A 19753-nucleotide genomic window follows, 5' to 3' on the forward strand; every position below is an offset into this window, starting at 1 on the left:
TCGGATTAGCATCTAGGATACAGGGTGGTTTTACATTTTTTCCTGAACAAAAAGTAGTCATCTGTCAGGCGAAGATCTTGGGGTAGATTATTCCAAAGGACTGCAACTGATTTGGAAAAGGACCGATCGCTCATCCTGACTTTGGATGTGCATTTGACTCAGACGATAGCCAGGTGGCACGATCTCAGATTGCGTGAAGGGACATGGAATTGTAGCTTATCTTGCAAGATGTGTGGCCCTTTTTTATGCAAGGTTTTATGTGCAAAACAAAGGAGCTTAACATTGGCTCTCTGGAGGACTGGTAGCCAATGTAATTCCTTCAATCAATGTAATGCGAACTGTATTTTTTTAAAATTACATATTAGTTTAGCAGCGGCGTTCTGGACCACCTGGAGTCTAGAGAAAAGATAGTCGGCCATGCCAACATAAAGGGCGTTGCCGTAGTCGAGTCTGCTTAAGAGCAGAGCCTGTGTTACTGTTTGTCTGCAATTTAATGGGATCCAAGGAAAGAGTTGTCTGAACAATTTCATTGTGAAAGGGTAGGATACCGTCAGTCAAAGTGAATTTAGCCAATGACTGATGTGGGCCGACCCACTGGCTCATGCTATATGCTCTACTGGATGGAAGAAAAATGTGGATTACACTATATTACACTATATTAGACAAATGAATGAAGTGGACTGGGTGAAGCCTCTGTAAGTAAGTGTATTAAACATATAATTGTACTAAAATCCAAAGTTCTTGGTCAACGCCAAACATAACCACATAAAGTACCACTTAAGTCCCCTCATGGTCCATGACTAACATAGAAATAATTTGCAGCCAATGGCAGATCTCTACATATTGGGCCACACTCTTTGTTCCAATGCAATTGGCATCCCAGTTGCACAAGTGGCCATTAGCAGAAAGGTGGCATGGATGAAAGACATGCGTAAATAAATAAACGTATCAATAAATTATCGTGAAGTGAAGGCCACATCCTCTCCCAGAGTTGTGGGGAAGTAGATTTCTATGTGGACTCTACTGTGAATATGACAGCACAAGTGAGAGCTGTGCTCACTTCCTCTTTTCTATCTGAAACTCTAAAAATTGGCTACATGCTGCCTCTTTGGGGACTGTGTGGTGTTAGTGGTCTCTGACATCATCAGGGCCAAGCTGGACTTGTAATTCAATATAGGCTATCTTGAGATCATCTCTTCTTCCTCTGCTCAGATGGTTCAAAGCCAGCAGCCCACCCAGTCCCTGTTCCTTCTAGAACATTGAACTCAAACCCTGTTCTCAGGCAACTACACTGGCTTCAAGTGAAAGCATCTTACAGGCCATGCCACTGCTTGGAAGTGCCCCACATGACCTCCCAGAGAATAGTCTCCACCTTCAGGTCTATGAGACGCATGCCCGCTGCAACATGTGTGTTGGTTCGTCCAATATATAAATGGATCTAAGATAGTGGCAAAGGATTTGCGTACAGGAAGGGCCAATGGAATTATGCGGCAGAGGAGGGTCGAATTATATGGCAGGGTTAAGTAAATTATGTGGCACGAAAAAACAAATGATGCGGGATTATGCAGCACATTTTGTGATAGTATTACTTCATTATTTTGCCATTTTTAAACTTGTTAACACTGTCTGGGCATTAGTCGCACCTCATTAGCACCAGTTTAAAATTCAAATATAGCAATAAGCTACAAAAAGGTAACCAGTTCTACTGTGCGGCAGCATATTTCACTGCGTTTTTACTAACTTTGGAACCGTTTGAGCTAGAAACAAATGTTCTTTTGGTTCAAATCTGCAGATTATGCAGAGATGATGGATTATGTGACAAATGTGGCAAATCTACAAGTATGCGAAAATTGCCGCAGCTGCACAATCGCATAATTCCAGTGGCTTTGCCTATAGGATACCTGTGGTTTGAAATAGGCTTATGGTTGTTTTTTAGGACAAAAAATCTCCTACCATTCCTTTGTCCTGTCAAGAATGTTCTGATTTCCTTCTCTAGTCTTTCCCAAAACTGCTGTCTCTGCTCATCGTGTATGCTGCACCAGGTTGCTCATCAAAGGTCTTTTATGCTTTATAAACAAAAATGCGATTTAATGCAACGCAGCCCACCAAATCCAAGCCACACTCCTTCCCATAACTACGCGGTGGCTGAAACACATAGAGGAGGTAAAAACAGCAGGTCTTATGCCCTCTTACCCAGTGGCAGCAGCCATGACACATCCTCCTTCTGCTGTGGTAGCCTCAACACAGCACCCATCGTCGTCATGGCTCATCCCAAAATTGTGTCCGATTTCATGTGACATGGTAGCGGCTGCTCCGATTGGAACCTCTGAGTGGTCCTTGGGATAGTAGTAGAAAAGTTAGAAACTCTGTGATTGAATCATACTGGTAGACACACGTGTACGTATGCTGCAGGAAGCACACTGCCACAAGCTTGCATGTACTGCATGAACATGTGTATGTGGTATAACCAGCAGAGTCGACATGTTTCTGCACGATACACACCATATACACATGCCACTGGCATGGAGACACGCACACGTGAACCTGCCACCTCCACCCACAGAGACGCATCACAAAAACATACACATATCAAGCACAGACACACACACCAACCACATGTTTGAAAATATATATGTATTTTCCAAATATGTGCGCATATGCAGTCAGTTCATCGTAAAATTGGTTCCCAGATGCAGTCTGTTACACTATGCATACCACATAACAGAAGCCACTCTATGTAGCTGTACCATGGTAGAGTGTTAGTTTAATACAGGGTTCTCCAAAGTTTATCTTGGAGGGCCCGATCCATGCCAGATTTTTGGTAAATCCTCATATAGATAAATGTAGTTATCTTAAAAATCTGGCATGTATCCGGCCCTCCAGGACCAACTTTAGAGAACCCTGGTTTAGTAGGTTGATGATGGTCTGCAGAGGGGAAACAGCACTCACAACGCTGCCATTACATCGCGTTACTATTACAACGCGGTCGTTACAACAACCACGCGTTGTTACTTAGAACGCGATGCCTTTACATCGCAAGTCATGAGATCGACTTGCTGTAGGACGAGCGCTCTAATCTAAGGAATAGTATAATTTACTATTTCAAAACCTTCCCTAGTGTTGCGCAGGCTGGAGTTGGAATAGTAATTATACTATTCCTAAGTCCAGCGCGCCCCCTACAGCAAGTTGATCTAATGACTTGCGATGTAAAGGTATTGCGTTCTAACAATGTGGTCGTTGTAACAACCGCGTTGTAATAGAACGCAGTGTTATAGCATATTATGTAACATGCTATATTGCTGCAGAGATCAGTGGACACCCTGCAGTCCCATCAACATGTCATCTTCCAGAGGGATGTCAAGGGAGCACCCCGAGGGTGGTCACAAATGTGCACTTTAGCAGTGACACAGGAGGCGTGGTCTGATCGCTGTATCAGTAATCAGTGCTACCATTGTTAGGAATGCAAGAGTGGTTCTGCTCTCAGGACTTACCATGCTGACCCCTCCAGAGTTCTCTCCAGTGCACATTCCCTCCAGGGGGGCCATTCCAATGGTGGTGCCTTTGAAGGTTACCCCACTAAAGGAAAGAAAGAGCACGTGTCACTTCTGTTCCATCCATGTCCTAGGTTTACCAGTGGAGCACAAGGGGAAGGCACTTGTAGGGTCGTCCAGTGACACAGTAGGGTGATATGAAAGACATATGGGTGACCGGTGGATGCGTATCATGGCACAAAGGCGGGGGATATTCTGAATCCTGATGTCTATTTCAAACCGGCCCATTCCTTTCAAACTTCAAACCAGGTCCACTGCTCCACGCTGGACCGCTGCCTCTTTCCAGTTTCATGTTCCATTTATTATTTCCTAATAAATCACAGCCTTTCCTGAGTGTGCAGCACTTACTAGTCTCTCATGCACTTCAATGAAGGGATGATCTATTGTTTAAGTTGCTAATAACTCAACTCTCCGAACTAAGCACCTGAGGCGTAAAGCCGGTTTGCATTCGTAAACATTATATTCGCAAAATCTCAGCACAAGCAGACGCAAAATGGCTGTTTGGTAAGTCTGAATCCCATTTTTGGAGTTCAAAAATGAATTTCTAACATGCAAAATAGGTTTAGTGACCCACACCAAGTCGCCATTACGAGAAAGCTGCGTGTATCAACGGTTTGTGGCTGCAACAACTGCCCATTTGCCATTGCTCACTCTTTTGAGTATCAGTGCGCTCTAAAAATGTCATTCATCTAATCAAAGGAAGTGGTAACTGATTCACAAAGGCACATTCCCCTTTGTGAATGGTGTTGGCAGCCTCCAGGGTAGGGTACAGTGTGGGGGGGGGGGCTGGTATGGGGGCAGCAAGGGTGGGGGGGAGGCATAAGGCATTTTACAAAACTTTTTTCATGAGGTACACTTGTTTTTAAAAGCAGCATATGTTCCGTGAAGGAACACAGGCTACTTAAAAAAAAGTCCCACTTGCGAATGCAAATGCAGGGATGGTGGTCTTATTATTATTTAAAGGTTTTATATAGCGCTGGCTAGACCCGGAGGTATCAGAGCGCTTTACATGAGTATCAGATCATAGTTGCAGGTTACATCGTTACAAAGGTTACATAGTTTTAGAGCATGGCAACATAGTTACTTGAAAAGTTCGTAATAAACAATAAGCACAAATACGTAAGGGTAAAAGCAGGCAAAGGGAGAGATTCAGGGGAGGGGGGTAAGAGCAGGAGAAGTAGACAGAGAATGAAGGAGTGAAAGAGGAGGGGATGGTGAGAGACACAGTATGGAAAGAGGAGGGGGAGGGCGACGGGGACACAAACCGGTAGATGAGTCAAAGCTGCGTCCAAAGTCCAGTAAGCTGTGATCCCAGTGGAAGAGGTATAATGTCCCATCTCTGTTGCTAGAGGCTCCCTTTACGCAGTGGACTCTCTCAGAGGGGTCTCTGAGACTCCAAGGCCTACATACTGGATCCTTCCCCAAAAAAGGGAGAGGGAGTGCCTAGGCAAGGGGTGGCATACCATACCTCAGCTGTGAGTGGCTCCCTTGGCGCTGTGGACTCTCTCAGCGGGTACGCTGAGACTCCAGAGTATAAATATTGGATCTTTCCCCAACAAGGGGAGAAGGAGTGCTTAGTCAAAGGGCACAAAGGACAGGGGCTAGGCGGTGTAGCAAGGCAAGGGGAGAGATTCAGGGGAGAGGGGATAGGAGCTAGCGTATTACATGAGGAACAATAATGTTACAATTTTACATCAATTTCGAGGTACATAAATATCAAGAAAAGCATTTAAAGAACATAGGGGACAGGTGAATGGAGCAAGGAAGGGTAAGGGGACAGGGTAAAGGGGTAGGAGGAAGAAACAATCTACCCAGTTAATCAAGAGAAGAGCAGGGGGCAGCCATTTTAGACAGAGGGAGGAATCCTTAGTGGAGGAGGAGGTCTTGCACTAGACCCAGATGTTCCCGGGAGGCGGGGCGGCCATTTTAGAGATATCAGAAATGCCAGGAACCGGGAACCTGAAGTCATTCAAGTGGCATCCACCCCAACATTCCAGAATGAGGCCACCAAATCAAACCAGTCCTCGGAGTGAGAGCAGACAGCTCCCGGCGTTGGAAGTGCAAGAGCCAAAATCCCACAGGCAGCCTAGGGCGAGAGCGACTGTGGGCACCAGAGACTCACCGCAGATGCCTAGAGCCCCACATCACCTCTCAGTGGTTTCTGGAAGCACACCTGGGACCCAAGGAAGCGAAGATACATCGGCGTGGTGGAAGCAGGGGTTAGAGAAGTATATTCACAAGTTGAAGATTAATAAGTAAATACGTCTACTACAGATACTAGCGGTTAGAATTACATATATACAAATTGCAAAACACTCAAGATTCCATTTAAAAAGCGATAAGGGTTGGACAATTATATGTTACAAATTTACAGGGCCTGGCATTTACAAGAGTATCGGTGAGAAACAAGTAAGAAAAGCGGATAGGGACAGTAAAGAGAGAGAGAAAAAGGAGATTGGACCATAAGTATAAACAATAGTCACAAACAGGGAACAGATCCCTGGAGAAGGAGAACGGTCGATAGGTCGCCCAGCTGGACGGAGGAACAGACCAGTTCAAAAGATGGCGGACCAAGGACAAGAGCGACAACAGGAGACGGACCCGAAATGCCGGCGGGGCCCACGAGATCCTGTCCAAAAGTCAGGAGGGCCGAGTCTGAAGAAAATCAGGGAGTCGACCCACGGAGGAGGAACAAGAAGGGGAAAGGAGCCAGACAGTCAAAACAAGCATTTGCAATGCAATAGGTCTCGCAGCATTAAAATTTGAGTTATTGGCATTGTGTATGACAATGCGTTGCATAACATTTTTAGCATACTTTGAATTGGTGAGCAGTTTGAGTGTGTGCAAGAGTGCTGTTGCTCACAGCTGTTATTATTCATGCAGCTCTAATGATGCACCTCACGCATGGGGCTGACGCAGTTATTATTCACAAAGCTCTGATGATGCACCTCATGCACGGGCTCACAGCTGTTATTATTCACGCAGCTCTAATGATGCACCTCACCACGGGGCTGATGCAGTTATTATGCACCTCAGCACGGGGCTGACGCAGTTATTATTCACAAAGCTCTGATGATGCACCTCAGGCACGGGCTCACAGCTGTTATTATTCACACAGCTCTGATGATGCACCTTTGGCACGGACTCACAGCTGTTATTATTCACACAGCTCTAATGATGCACCTTAGGCACGGGCTCACAGCTGTTATTATTCACACAGGTCTGATGATGCATCTCAGGCACGGGCTCACAGCTGTTATTATTCACACAGCTCTAATGATGCACCTCACGCACGGGGCTGACGCAGTTTTTATTCACAAAGCTCTGATGATGCACCTCATGCACGGGCTCACAGCTGTTATTATTCACTCAGCTCTAATGACGCACCTCACGCATGGGGCTGACGCAGTTATTATTCACAAAGCTCTGATGATGCATCTCAGGCACAGGCTCACAGCTGTTATTATTCACACAGCTCTGATGATGCATCTCAGGCACGGGCTCACAGCAGTTATTATTCACAAAGCTCTGATGATGCACCTCAGACACGGGGCTGACGGCAGTTATTATTCACAAAGCTCTGATGATGCATCTCAGGCACGGGCTCACAGCTATTATTATTCACACAGGTCTGATGATGCACCTCACCACGGGGCTGACGCAGTTATTATGCACCTCAGCACGGGGCTGACGCAGTTATTATTCACAAAGCTCTGATGATGCACCTCAGGCACGGGCTCACAGCTGTTATTATTCACACAGCTCTAATGATGCACCTCACCACGGGGCTGATGCAGTTATTATGCACCTCAGCACGGGGCTGACGCAGGTATTATTCACAAAGCTCTGATGATGCACCTCAGGCACGGGCTCACAGCTGTTATTATTCACACAGCTCTGATGATGCACCTTTGGCACGGACTCACAGCTGTTATTATTCACACAGCTCTAATGATGCACCTTAGGCACGGGCTCACAGCTGTTATTATTCACACAGGTCTGATGATGCATCTCAGGCACGGGCTCACAGCTGTTATTATTCACACAGCTCTAATGATGCACCTCACGCACGGGGCTGACGCAGTTATTATTCACAAAGCTCTGATGATGCACCTCATGCACGGGCTCACAGCTGTTATTATTCACTCAGCTCTAATGACGCACCTCACGCATGGGGCTGACGCAGTTATTATTCACAAAGCTCTGATGATGCATCTCAGGCACAGGCTCACAGCTGTTATTATTCACACAGCTCTGATGATGCATCTCAGGCACGGGCTCACAGCTGTTATTATTCACACAGCTCTGATGATGCACCTCACGCACGGGGCTGACGCAGTTATTATTCACAAAGCTCTGATGATGCACCTCAGACACGGGGCTGACGGCAGTTATTATTCACAAAGCTCTGATGATGCATCTCAGGCACGGGCTCACAGCTATTATTATTCACACAGGTCTGATGATGCACCTCACCACGGGGCTGACGCAGTTATTATGCACCTCAGCACGGGGCTGACGCAGTTATTATTCACAAAGCTCTGATGATGCACCTCAGGCACGGGCTCACAGCTGTTATTATTCACACAGCTCTGATGATGCACCTTTGGCACGGACTCACAGCTGTTATTATTCACACAGCTCTAATGATGCACCTTAGGCACGGGCTCACAGCTGTTATTATTCACACAGGTCTGATGATGCATCTCAGGCACGGGCTCACAGCTGTTATTATTCACACAGCTCTAATGATGCACCTCACGCACGGGGCTGACGCAGTTATTATTCACAAAGCTCTGATGATGCACCTCATGCACGGGCTCACAGCTGTTATTATTCACTCAGCTCTAATGACGCACCTCACGCATGGGGCTGACGCAGTTATTATTCACAAAGCTCTGATGATGCATCTCAGGCACAGGCTCACAGCTGTTATTCACACAGGTCTGATGATGCATCTCAGGCACGGGCTCACAGCTGTTATTATTCACACAGCTCTGATGATGCACCTCACGCACGGGGCTGACGCAGTTATTATTCACAAAGCTCTGATGATGCACCTCAGACACGGGGCTGACGGCAGTTATTATTCACAAAGCTCTGATGATGCATCTCAGGCACGGGCTCACAGCTATTATTATTCACACAGGTCTGATGATGCACCTCACGCACGGGGCTGACGCAGTTATTATTCACACAGGTCTGATGATGCACCTCATGCACGGGGCTGACGCAGTTATTATTCACAAAGCTCTGATGATGCATCTCAGGCACGGGCTCACAGCTGTTATTATTCACACAGCTCTGATGATGCAGCTCCGGCACGGGCTCACAGCTGTTATTATTCACACAGCTCTGATGATGCATCTCAGGCACGGCCTCACAGCTGTTATTATTCACACAGGTCTGATGATGCACCTCACGCACGGGGCTGACGCAGTTATTATTCACACAGCTCTGATGATGCTTCACAAGCACTCATATTTAGCAATCCCACATTTCGAGTCCGCACTTGACGCTGCACTCCCTGAGCCCCTGCACGTCCCGTAGTTTATGAGTAGTCTGTAATACGCATTGGCAATTATTGTTACAATCAACAATATAATCATTTTGCTGTAGCACACGTACAGCTGTGTGACGTAAAAAACCAAAGCTGTTTCATAAACGACCTGCAAGCAAAATAATCCAGCAAACTGGTATTTCTCTTGGAGGCAATTAGGTGTGTTAGAATTCTGATTTTAAATTTAAACTGAACATCCCATTATGAGGATAAAAGCGTTTTTCCACCAAATCACAATTTCGACTGTTAAAAGAAAAACAGCGACTTTTCAAAATACTACAGAGGCTGAAAATAAAATAACCATTTGAACTAAGGAAGCGCCCAGCCTTGCAATATTTTTCAGGAAAGATTTTAGGATCTAACCAGAGCAAAGAAAATGTTCCATAATTGAGTGGTCATGTTCCTGCGCATATCTCGGTAGAAATCGTACGACTTGATTAGCGAGCATTTGCAATGCTCTCATACGAGAATTATGCCTTACATGGGTTTGGCACACTTGTGCACAGGTGGCAGTATAGGGTTACCGATGATGTAATAGGGCCGCAGGTCAAGCACGCCCTGGCGTTTAGAAAGTGGTGTCACCAGAACCCTGGGAGGGCATTATTTGACCCCAATTCATGTGTTACGCTACGAGACCTAAAAACGACTGCTGTAAAAAACTAATACAAAAGATTGCTTTACATATTTAATGCATGTGTGAGATAAAAAGCTGAACGCTTGGTGACTGTATTTTTCATATGCATAACCACGTAGATTCCGGAAGGAAAAAACATATAAACGCTCCTTCTCAGGAATGGCACCCAGAATCTGGAACTCACTCCCCCCCCCGAAACTAGGCTCATCTCTTCCACTACACTCTTTAAGAAAGAAGTAAAAGCTATCCTTATGGCAAAATACACCTGAACTGTTACTTAGGTCTCCTTAAGAATAGGCACCGATCTGTATTACTTCTTCGACCCTGTTGCATATTTGTAATACTTGTATGATTGATTTACTGATTTACATGATTGGTTTTGCCCTCACTTATTTGTACTGTATGCTCCTCTGATTTATTTGTTTTGAATATGTTCCCTCATGTACCCTTTCTGTGTAAAGCGCTCTGATATCTGCAAAGATCTTGTCCGCGCTATATAAAACTTTCAAAATAAAATAAATAAATAAAAAAATAAATAACAGTCCCTCATGCACATTAATGCAAGCACCCCATAGGAAGCAGAAGGACGTACCACGCGGCTAAGCGCATGAGGTTACACTGTATTATTCCTCTGGTTGGAACCAAAGGCAACTTTAAGTACATTGTAAATAAAAAAAATACCAAACTGGTAACAATAAATACTATAAAACGATGGCAAAACTAACAGGTCTGAGACACAAAGGCTGGATAATTAAGGAAAGCACCTACCCTTTGATACAGTCCTGTTTTTGTTTCTATACCAAATAAAGATAGGATGGCAAGGGTCCTTCTTTGGTTTATTTGACATAGAAAGAAAGGAAGTACTTTAATTAAGGCTTTCTTGCAATCAGGCCTTCATTTGATATAGGGAAGAAAGAGGACATCACTGAAATCAAGTGAGCTTCACTACAGCCCACCTTTCGTTTCCATGAAACGGGGAAAAACTAACGCCTGCTGGTAGCACGCAGGTAGGAAGGGGCGAGCGAGGGGAAATAAGAGGGGTGTGAAAACGGCAAAAAGTCACGCAGAGGAGAAGGCGGGAAGCACTGGGGCAGATATGAGAAGACGGGAGGACGGGAGGAGAGAGGAATAAGCAGCGCACAGAAGCCAAATGGACATACATGTGGATCTCACAAGTACAACAGAAACCCCTACATAGAAATACATGTACATAAAACTAACCTTTGGTGGGGGCGGGACTTCCGTCTTGTGCACGAAGCCCACTCCTAAGAAGACGTGCGCACGCAAAAACGAAACCTATCTTGGGGCGGGACTTCCGTTTTGTGAAGCCCGCGCCCACGGAGTGCCTGGAGGAGCAGTGGTGACGCGGGGCTCCCATGCCCGAGGGAGAGCCCCGCGGTCGGAGGCTGCACAAGTCCGGAGTGCCGGTGAGCGGGGAAGGGGGGGATGCCTGTATGTGTGCGTGTGTGTGTGCGACGGCGGAGGGGTGGGGGGGACGTCTCTCCGTGCGTGTATGTGTGTTTGTGTATGTGTGTGCGCATGCGTGCAGGGGGAGGTGTGCCTGTGTATGTTTGCGCTTCCCAGGAGACAGCCACGGCGAGCACGTTCGCGCGCGCGTGGCCTGCGCCGATCGCCTTTTGCGAGATGCGCGCGGCCAGGTGCTGTCTCCTGGGAAGCACAGTCAGTAACAAAAGATCTCCTGGCGGACACAGCGCTGACGCGCTGTTACGCCACGAGACCTAAAAAGGAGGGGGGGGGGGGCAGGCGGTCTCATAAGAACAACTGAGCCATCTATGTCCATCTCAATGCCGGTGTCAGCCCGGGCCAGGGCGATGCAGGACACGGCTCTGGGCAGGGCAGAGCCTCGATCCTCTAGCACTAGGACCAACACCTCGATCTGCGCTAGCGGGTAGCTTCCAAGGCGTAGCTTCCAGGGTCTCCTGAAGGTTCAGGGCCGGCTCTCACTCCAGGCTGCCAGTGCCCGCAGCGTGCATGAAGGGTCGCAGCGAGCGTCCTCGGCGTGGAAAGGGAGCCCATCGGAAGTTGCATAACAAGGAATGGCCGCGCTGTGCTGCTCAGGCAGCATCTCGCCGATCCAGCATCACAATAGTAAGCAGCTCCAGGGGGACACGTCCTAAACGGCGTTGGGGTAGTGGGCAAAGAGAGGGTAGGTTGCAGTATTTCAGAGTACAGGAGAGTACTAAGCAGTTGTACACTGCTATTTTCCCGGTGGGTGGATAGAAGAGCACAAATATCTGACAAGAACACCAGAGGTGTGATTGCAGGGAGAGCACCCTCTTGTCTGCCCTCAGATATAAAGATGCGATTAAGCGCTAGAGATGGGAAAATAATCAGGAACCTAGGGATTGAATCGATTCAATTTAGGCACTTCGGCTTCACCATGTCATGTACTTATGGTAATAAGTGTTAAGTAGTGTTTCACAGAAAGAGGAGGAAAGGAGTGCAGACTTTTAATGCCAGAGGCAGTGGTAAGGCATACATTCTGCCATTAGTAGGGCACTGCAGTGCTCTCAACTCTTGGTTTCAACCTGTTCCCATCATTTCTGTGCAGTCTTGAATCTGGTTCTTCTAGAGATGATGATATAGTGATGATGATGTAAATGATGTGTTCGTATACATTCCGCAGCAGGAGGATGCGTCATGGTCATTGGTTTTTGGAAGTGTGACCTTCATGTCTCATGGAATAAGGCCGGAGGGTTTTACAGAGTTGCATATGCATCTTCTAGTTCAGTAAACCTACCCATGGCCAGGAGGATGGATAGCTGTGATTGTATCTGTTGACATCTGGTCAGTGCTTAATTTGAGCCAGTGGGTTCCGGTGCTCAGTACCGGCACTAAATTGTCAACACCAGGGCTTGTAACAGTCTAGCACATGGTGGCGCTGTATGTCTGTTTTAAAGATGAGCACAACAACAGTTGTTTATTATTTCAATATGCATTAAAAATGATTATTGACTGCTGGCCAAGCCATTCGTAAAGCTTTGGATACCTGGAATAGGCTGAATTGTCACGGTTTTAGGTATGTGATGGTTAGTAGTTGTGTTGGTACTCTCATTTTGCCAGTGCGGGGAGAGATAATGGATATTGCAAGCTGCAGAGGCCTCTTGACGAGAGCCCTGGCACTTATTATTTTACAAATTAAGCACTACAGCCGGTGCTCCTGTGGGCTTTGATAAAAGCTCCTGTGTTTGGTGTACACGTGGGTTTGTGTCTCATGAGCTCTGCTGCAACTGAGAGTGTGTCCTTACTGATAAAGGAAGCAGCGACAACATAAAGAGCAAGTAGTGACAGGAGCTGTGAAGGAAGTGGTGTCCACATATATTGCACAAGTGATGATAGATGTTAAGTAATATGAATAAGGAATTCACAGTAGATAGCGAGAAATTATTGACAGGAGAAGTAGAGGAAATAGAGACAGCAGTTATAGTGAAATATGACACCATACATTTATTATGGAAGAAATATTAAAAAAGGATGTCACATCCTGTTCGGGGAACACAAGGATGTCTGGTGACACGAGCCCCCAATCATAGTGGTTGAAGTCATTTGTCACTGGTGCTCCACGGCCTGCCCTACCGTGGTTCTCCAAACAGGCCCAAGTATATCGTTTCCACACTTAACTCTCAGAGTAGTGAAGGCGTGTAATGAAAGGCAATATTAGGGTGTTATTGTGGGGGGGGCAGAGACTCAGGACTGAGCAACCCATCAGCAGATCCAATAAATCAATGTCCAACCCAGTGCTTGTCTTTTTAGGAAAGAAAGGACTTTCAATATCACAGTGGTGCGAAATACGACACAATTAGGTTGAACCAAGTTAAACTGTATCACCCGAGGCTATGACTGCAATGCTGCACTCAACCCCATACCCCCCTACCCACTCCATGCTGCCGCACCATATCCCCTGTATCTAGGTTAGTCCCCTCCAGTATGCTGTGCTTGCATTGTCAGCTTCTTCTCGTTGTCCCGTACAGCGGCAGCACGGCCGGGCTTCTCCGCCTGGACAATCTCTCCCTCTCTAGGGCCAGACATGCTGCTTTCCTTTCTAAGCAGGCAGGGAGGCTTCTAGCCGCTCTTCCCATGATCTCTGAGAGAAAGGGAGAATGGCTTTCACACAGACACCAGCCCTGGTCTCACAGCAGCTCTTTGTGTACTTGTAGAGCACTCCCTTCCTTGGTCAAGAAGAACTTGGAACTGGAACATGTTAGAGTGGTTTGGGGCTTACTTTTGTACTTATTTTCCAGAGCCGGGGATGCAGATCCACCTTCTAAGTTCCTGGAACTATTTTTAGTGGCAGTAGTGAGCTCAGATATGGAAGAAGCAGTGACAACAGAAACAAATGAAGATGAGATAGCAAATAAAGAGGGTATGTTGACAGCAGATATAGAGAAGGCTTGGCTTTTTACACGCTCAGGCAATGCTCACGTGAGTAGCTGGGCGTTGTCGTGTTTCTTCCGCAGCTTCAGTTTCTGCTTCCATTTCAGGAAGGACCAGAGGGTGGCGTTGGCGTCATCTGTGACCTTGCACTGGTCTCGCTCCGTCCACACTTCCAGCCCAATCAGAGCCACCTTGATATTCAATAACCTGTAAAACTGCAGGAGGATAAAGAGAAGGCAGAAGAAGGGGTGGGATTCACATAAAAACATGGTTCATTGTCAGTGGTTACATTAATTTAGGGTTTCTCAGATTACACTAAATGTGGTGGAATGAAGAGGCAACTGTGCATGCAAATAGCAGGTAATATGATGTTCCTGAAACATTTTATCATTAACTGATTTATTTGTGGTTCTTATTCCTGAAGAACAAGAATTCCGTTATAAAAGCGTAACTGTGAGTAATTGGGTTGTTGGTTGAGGGGGTGTAAGCCCTTCTCAAGCAACAACCACAATCCTTGTCAGGATGAACCACAAACAGTCACTGAATTAAACTGTGCTTAGCCCTCTGGTATCTTGGCACAAAGGCACTCATGCTTACCTTAGAGGCACTGTGTAAAGTATTTATGCAGCACACAAACAACAATAAAGTGAAAACACAGTACAAGACAAATTTCATATTGATTTAGAAAAATTTATTCAAATGTAATAAATTTTTTGACACCATAACAACAAAAATCCAATCAGTAAAACTGGAGGTGTTGAATTTTAAAATGTAGATAAAAGTAGTGCAAATTGCCAACTGTGGTTATCTGGTCGTGGCAGACCAGGATAAAGTTACAACTTCAGGCCGACCGCAATGGAGTATGAGCTGGATACAAGGACCAGGTGAGCCCCACTGAGAATTGTACCTTATGTCCTTGCTGTGGAGCACGTCGTAAACATTTAGGAATGGCTCTGCCATTATGCCTGAAACCCGGCATAATTTATCAAGATATTTGGATACATTTTACATTTTTGTACTCTATTTGTGTGGGCATTGAGTTAGCCCTTTCTTCATTTTCGGCTAATTGTTGTGCATCTTCTCTTAATCCCTGCAAATTTCTGTGGGACAAGCACCTCTGAGAGTGACTGCACGGTAGCTGGTCCTGCAGGGGTATCAGTCCGGCACTGATCATTGCCTTTACCCTGCCCCGAGGGGAAAGCCAACACTTCCTCAAATGATTACCCTGTGCTTTGGTCCTGCAGGGGTATCAGTCTGGCACTGATCATCATTACCCTTATCCTGCCTCGTGGGGAGAGCCGGCACCTCTGAGAGTGAATACACTGAGTACTTGTCTTGCATGAGAACCAGTGCAGCACTGATGGTTGCCTTTAACCCACCTGCCTCTTACCGAAGGAACTGTGGGGCATATTATCAAGGAGCGGAGTTAATATTATCGCCGCTTTAGCGGCAGGAAACTGCTGCTCAAGCAGCGATAATGGGCTTGATAATATGACCTGGAGAATTCCAATAGAAGTCCATGTTCTAGTGTTAACCTGGGCTTCTATGGGAATTCTCTATAGCATATTATCAAGCCCATTATCGCCGTTTTAGCGGCAGTTTCCTGTCGCTAAAGAGGCGATTATTTTACCTCCGTGCTTGATAATATGCCTCTGTGTCAAGCCTGAGTTGAGGGATATGAATGCCTGCGGATGGAGCTTGGAGCTAGCGACTGACTCTACTCTTCGGCGGCAGCACCTGTGGTGCCTGCTGTGACGAGAGAAGGTCAAATGCATCTCTCTCCAGAGTCCCAGCGTTATCTTTTTCACAGCAGTCAGTGCAATAATAAGAAAGGAAACAACTGCATCCAGGTCAAGGGGTCATGCGCAGCGCGCCCTTACCTTGTCCACGTAGTTGGCGATTTCCATGATGCGCTGCTTTGTGCGCCCCAGGTCGTTCTTCTGAGCTGCAAACTGACAAAAACATGGAGTGACATGAAATTAAAATCCAACAGAGCCTTTCATGCAATAATTACAATATTGGTCTTGCATTTAATATGGCAAACTTTTTGTGCCAGAGGAGCGGTAGTGTTTTTTGCAAAGAGTCAGAAGGTGGAGTGGGCATTAGTGCACCAAGATTATCACTCCTCAGTTTCTTACGTCATCATTTTCAAAGTCGTTCTTTAGTCTTACTCAGGTTCAGTTAATTAACGCCCAGAAGCGAGCTGCTAACTACATCCATGTACCCCGCCCCCTCAGAGAAGCCCCTCAGAATGTCCACCATCGTGGGGAACCCAGAATGGTCGACCTCCAAGCTGGGGGTCTCGGCAACCACACCCAACATCCTGTGATTCTGGGCACATCACTTAATCTCCCTGTGCCTAACAAAAATGAATGTGTCCTCAAGTAACGAAACAGACAGGGCCGGACTGGCCGTAGAGGGCACCGGGCATTTCCCCGGTGGGCCGCTAGGGTGGGGGTCGGTTTTGGGCACTTGTGGGGCCGTTTTTGTTACGGGCGTCAGCAAAATCGTCCCCCTGTAACAAAAACAGCTGAAACCGGCCCTTGCAAACCTCTCAGCTGCAACCCCCCTCTCACCAGGGGGGGAGAAGGGGGGTCAGCTGAGCAGTGTGCTAGGGCCGGTTTCTGTTTCCAGTCCAGCCCTGGAAACTGATGCTCATTTAAAGCGCTCTGATACCCGATGTCTCGGGTCTAGTTTGCGCTATATAAAACACTTTTTTTTTAAATTGAAAGATTAAGGCATCCTCTTCAGAGATCTGGGATGAATTGGACTAATATATCTCCAGTTGCATTTCCCGAGCTTCACTCCTAATGGCACCATTAGATCCAGGAAAATAAATGTATATGATGTGTCCACATCTCAGGCATGACCTAGAATCCTTCTTAGAGCCATTCCTTAAAATATTACGGCTATCTCCCCCCCTCCATGGAGGCGGACGCAGGGGCGGCTCTGGGCTCATGGCAGCCCTGGGCAGGAAGCGTAGAAAGGGGGCCCTGGAAGAGGGGGTCCGGGCGGGGGTAGCCCCCTGGAGCTCAGGAAGGTGTTTTAATAAAACATTGAAGTGGAACAGAGCCGGAGGCCGCCAAATCCCTGCCAGGGGCCGATACTCAAATATGTATTCATCAGCAGAGGATTATTATATTAAGGATATATATTGGTGTGGTGGACCCTGGGGTTTGGTGGCCCTGTGCAGGTGCACAGCTTGCACATGCCTAAGGCCACCCCTTGCGGGCGCCTCGGACACGAAGCCTCGGTGCAGGTTCACCCCCACCAAAAGCTGGACTGTGCCGCGGTACAACCCCCCATAACGTCATCGCTGTTCTAGATCGGATGTGAAATCAATTGGAATCGCTACTTTCATGGTCCTCAAGTCACACTTGAGATGCCCCCATCGGCGCCGGGAATCCCCCGCTCCAGCTGTCTAAGCGGGGGCTGGCACTAGGCCCGATGAGCTGCTGAACTGGGTCTCACTAAAACATTCATTCGTTATCTACTGGCCTCTTCCGTCCGCAGGCCCGCAGACAAGGGCTCAAAAGTAACACTGTTGAGGAATATTATCACAGAGGGCTGTGGCCCTTGGGCTGAGGTGTACAAGGAAGGAAGGGAAGAGAGGAGTGGGGAAAACAGGAAACGGCACAGAAAAGGAGAGGCACGTGGAAAGAGTGTGAGGGGGAAAGAAAAGACATAAGAAAGGATGAGGAGGAAAAAGATGAGTAGATGCAAGGGGAAAGGAAGGAGGAGGGAAAGGAGGAAGGAATGGTGAGAATGGAAGGAAGAAAACATAAAAGGAAATAAGGAAGAAAGGGTGAAAGGTAAGCTGGAAGGGTGAAAAGATGGATGAATCAATCAATCAACTCGGATTTGTATAGCGCAGCTAATCACCCGGGAGTGTATCCAGGCGCTGAAGGTGGTGAAGGGGTGAATGATCAAATGGCAGGGATGAAAGGGTGGACAGAAGGAAGGGTAAAGGAAGGAGAGGTGAAAGGAAGACTAGGTGGAGAGGTGAAAGAGGGGCACTGAAAAGCGATAAAATCGATAAGTGAAAGTGAGACTTTAAGGAAGACTGGACAAACGGGTGAAAAAATGGAGGGAAGAGGAATGGATGGAGGGAGAAGAGATATATGCGTATACTGACAGGTGAAAAGATGGACACATTTATAAAAGGGTGAAACGAAGGATGGATGGTTGGGTGGGTGGATGTGATGGATGGGTGGGTGGGTGGGTAGATGGATGGATAACTCAATGGGTGAGGGGACAAAAAGGTGAAGGAAAGAACATGTTGATGGATGACTAGATGAAGGGTGAAGGTATGGATGTACAGAAGGCTGGAAGGAGGATAAAAGTGTGAACCGAACTCTAATGAGAGTCTGGTTCCCGGCCTTTGAATGCTCGATTGGGAGTCATTTAATTTTCTAGTTTCTCCCTTGCGAGCACAAATTATAATAAAAGCAAACCAATAAATAAATATGACAACACCTGGCCATTGCCACACCCCTGGCGATGCTATGAAGCAGACATATATGCATTAAAATATTACAGAAATCTACCAAACGTCCAGCCGCTCTCCGGTCTCCCCGTAGAGCGTCATGGGTCCTTACCAGGGTGTGATCAGCGACGATGAAGAGCTCCATGAACTTTGGGGTCCTCCAGACATCTCTCTTCATCTAAAGGAAAGTGAACAAGAAAAGACTAATGTGAGGAGCAGCAGAGCCTGGGCAAATACCACTAGTCCAGCTAATAAACTGGTGCAAGGACCTCATTCTGGGTGCCAGGACAACACTGGGATTGGGTGCAAGCCTGGTAACATCTGCAGTGGGAATTCTGGTCAGGAAAAGAGTGTCTGAAGCAATGAAACCCACAAACCTCGCCACCACAAGGTCGGTCTCAGTGATAGGAAATTGGTAGTGGTGTTCCCTGAAAGGGAGTAACCGCACCTTCACATATGTAGTACAGAGAAAATTGTCCTGGGACTGTAATTTAATATTATAAATATAATTTAATCGGAGTGCTACGGAGACCACTGTCACTCACTAACTGGGGTGACTAATGCCAATGCAAAGGATTAGCAAACACAAACATACAAACAAAGGGGTCAAGTGAGCACAATCCTATATGCGGTGTAAAGCAAGTGACTTATTAATCACAATGGTTGCATATCTTCAAGATGACAAAAGTAGAGATCATAACATCAATAAATCTTCTTTCTTGGACAGTATATTGAGGCAAAAGTCCTTATATGTTTGTTACTTCATTTATTCAAGAAGCATCAAAGGAAAAAGCCAAAACATCAACAGAAACAGCCAACACATGTTTCGTCTGTACAAAAGTCCGTACCACGACTTTCTCAAGGCTAAATGGATGAACAAACCACAGTGACGAGCGAGGCCTGGATTGATAATCAAAAATAGACGTGTCTTGTCTCAAACCTATACTAGATGCAGTTAAGGATGAGCGCTGCGCAACTGTATTGAAGATAATATTGGTAATGTGTGGTGAAATATCTTTTAAAAAAACGGTTGAAATCCATCCAAAGGAAAAGAACTGGGTTGTCATTGTAGTGTGGCCAGTATCCACAGATATAAGATCTAACAAAGTCGTAAGGAACGATATGTA

The 19753-nt window shown here is 46.5% G+C and overlaps 1 protein-coding gene across 1 annotated transcript in view; it reads right to left on the reverse strand.

The window, feature by feature from the left end:
* LOC144817776 (disintegrin and metalloproteinase domain-containing protein 33-like) overlaps positions 1-19753 on the reverse strand; it is a 565915-nt gene that overhangs the window by 86293 nt on the left and 459869 nt on the right. The window contains exons 8-12 of the mRNA XM_078674583.1: positions 18739-18804; positions 16021-16092; positions 14189-14355; positions 3492-3576; positions 2194-2336 (exon numbers count right to left, since the gene is read on the reverse strand). Coding sequence (XP_078530709.1) covers positions 2194-2336; positions 3492-3576; positions 14189-14355; positions 16021-16092; positions 18739-18804 — 533 coding nt within the window. The remainder of the gene's footprint in view (positions 1-2193; positions 2337-3491; positions 3577-14188; positions 14356-16020; positions 16093-18738; positions 18805-19753) is intronic.

The sequence above is a fragment of the Lissotriton helveticus genome, chromosome 2_1 (assembly GCF_964261635.1).
Source record: "Lissotriton helveticus chromosome 2_1, aLisHel1.1, whole genome shotgun sequence".
Taxonomy (NCBI): Eukaryota; Metazoa; Chordata; class Amphibia; order Caudata; family Salamandridae; genus Lissotriton; species Lissotriton helveticus.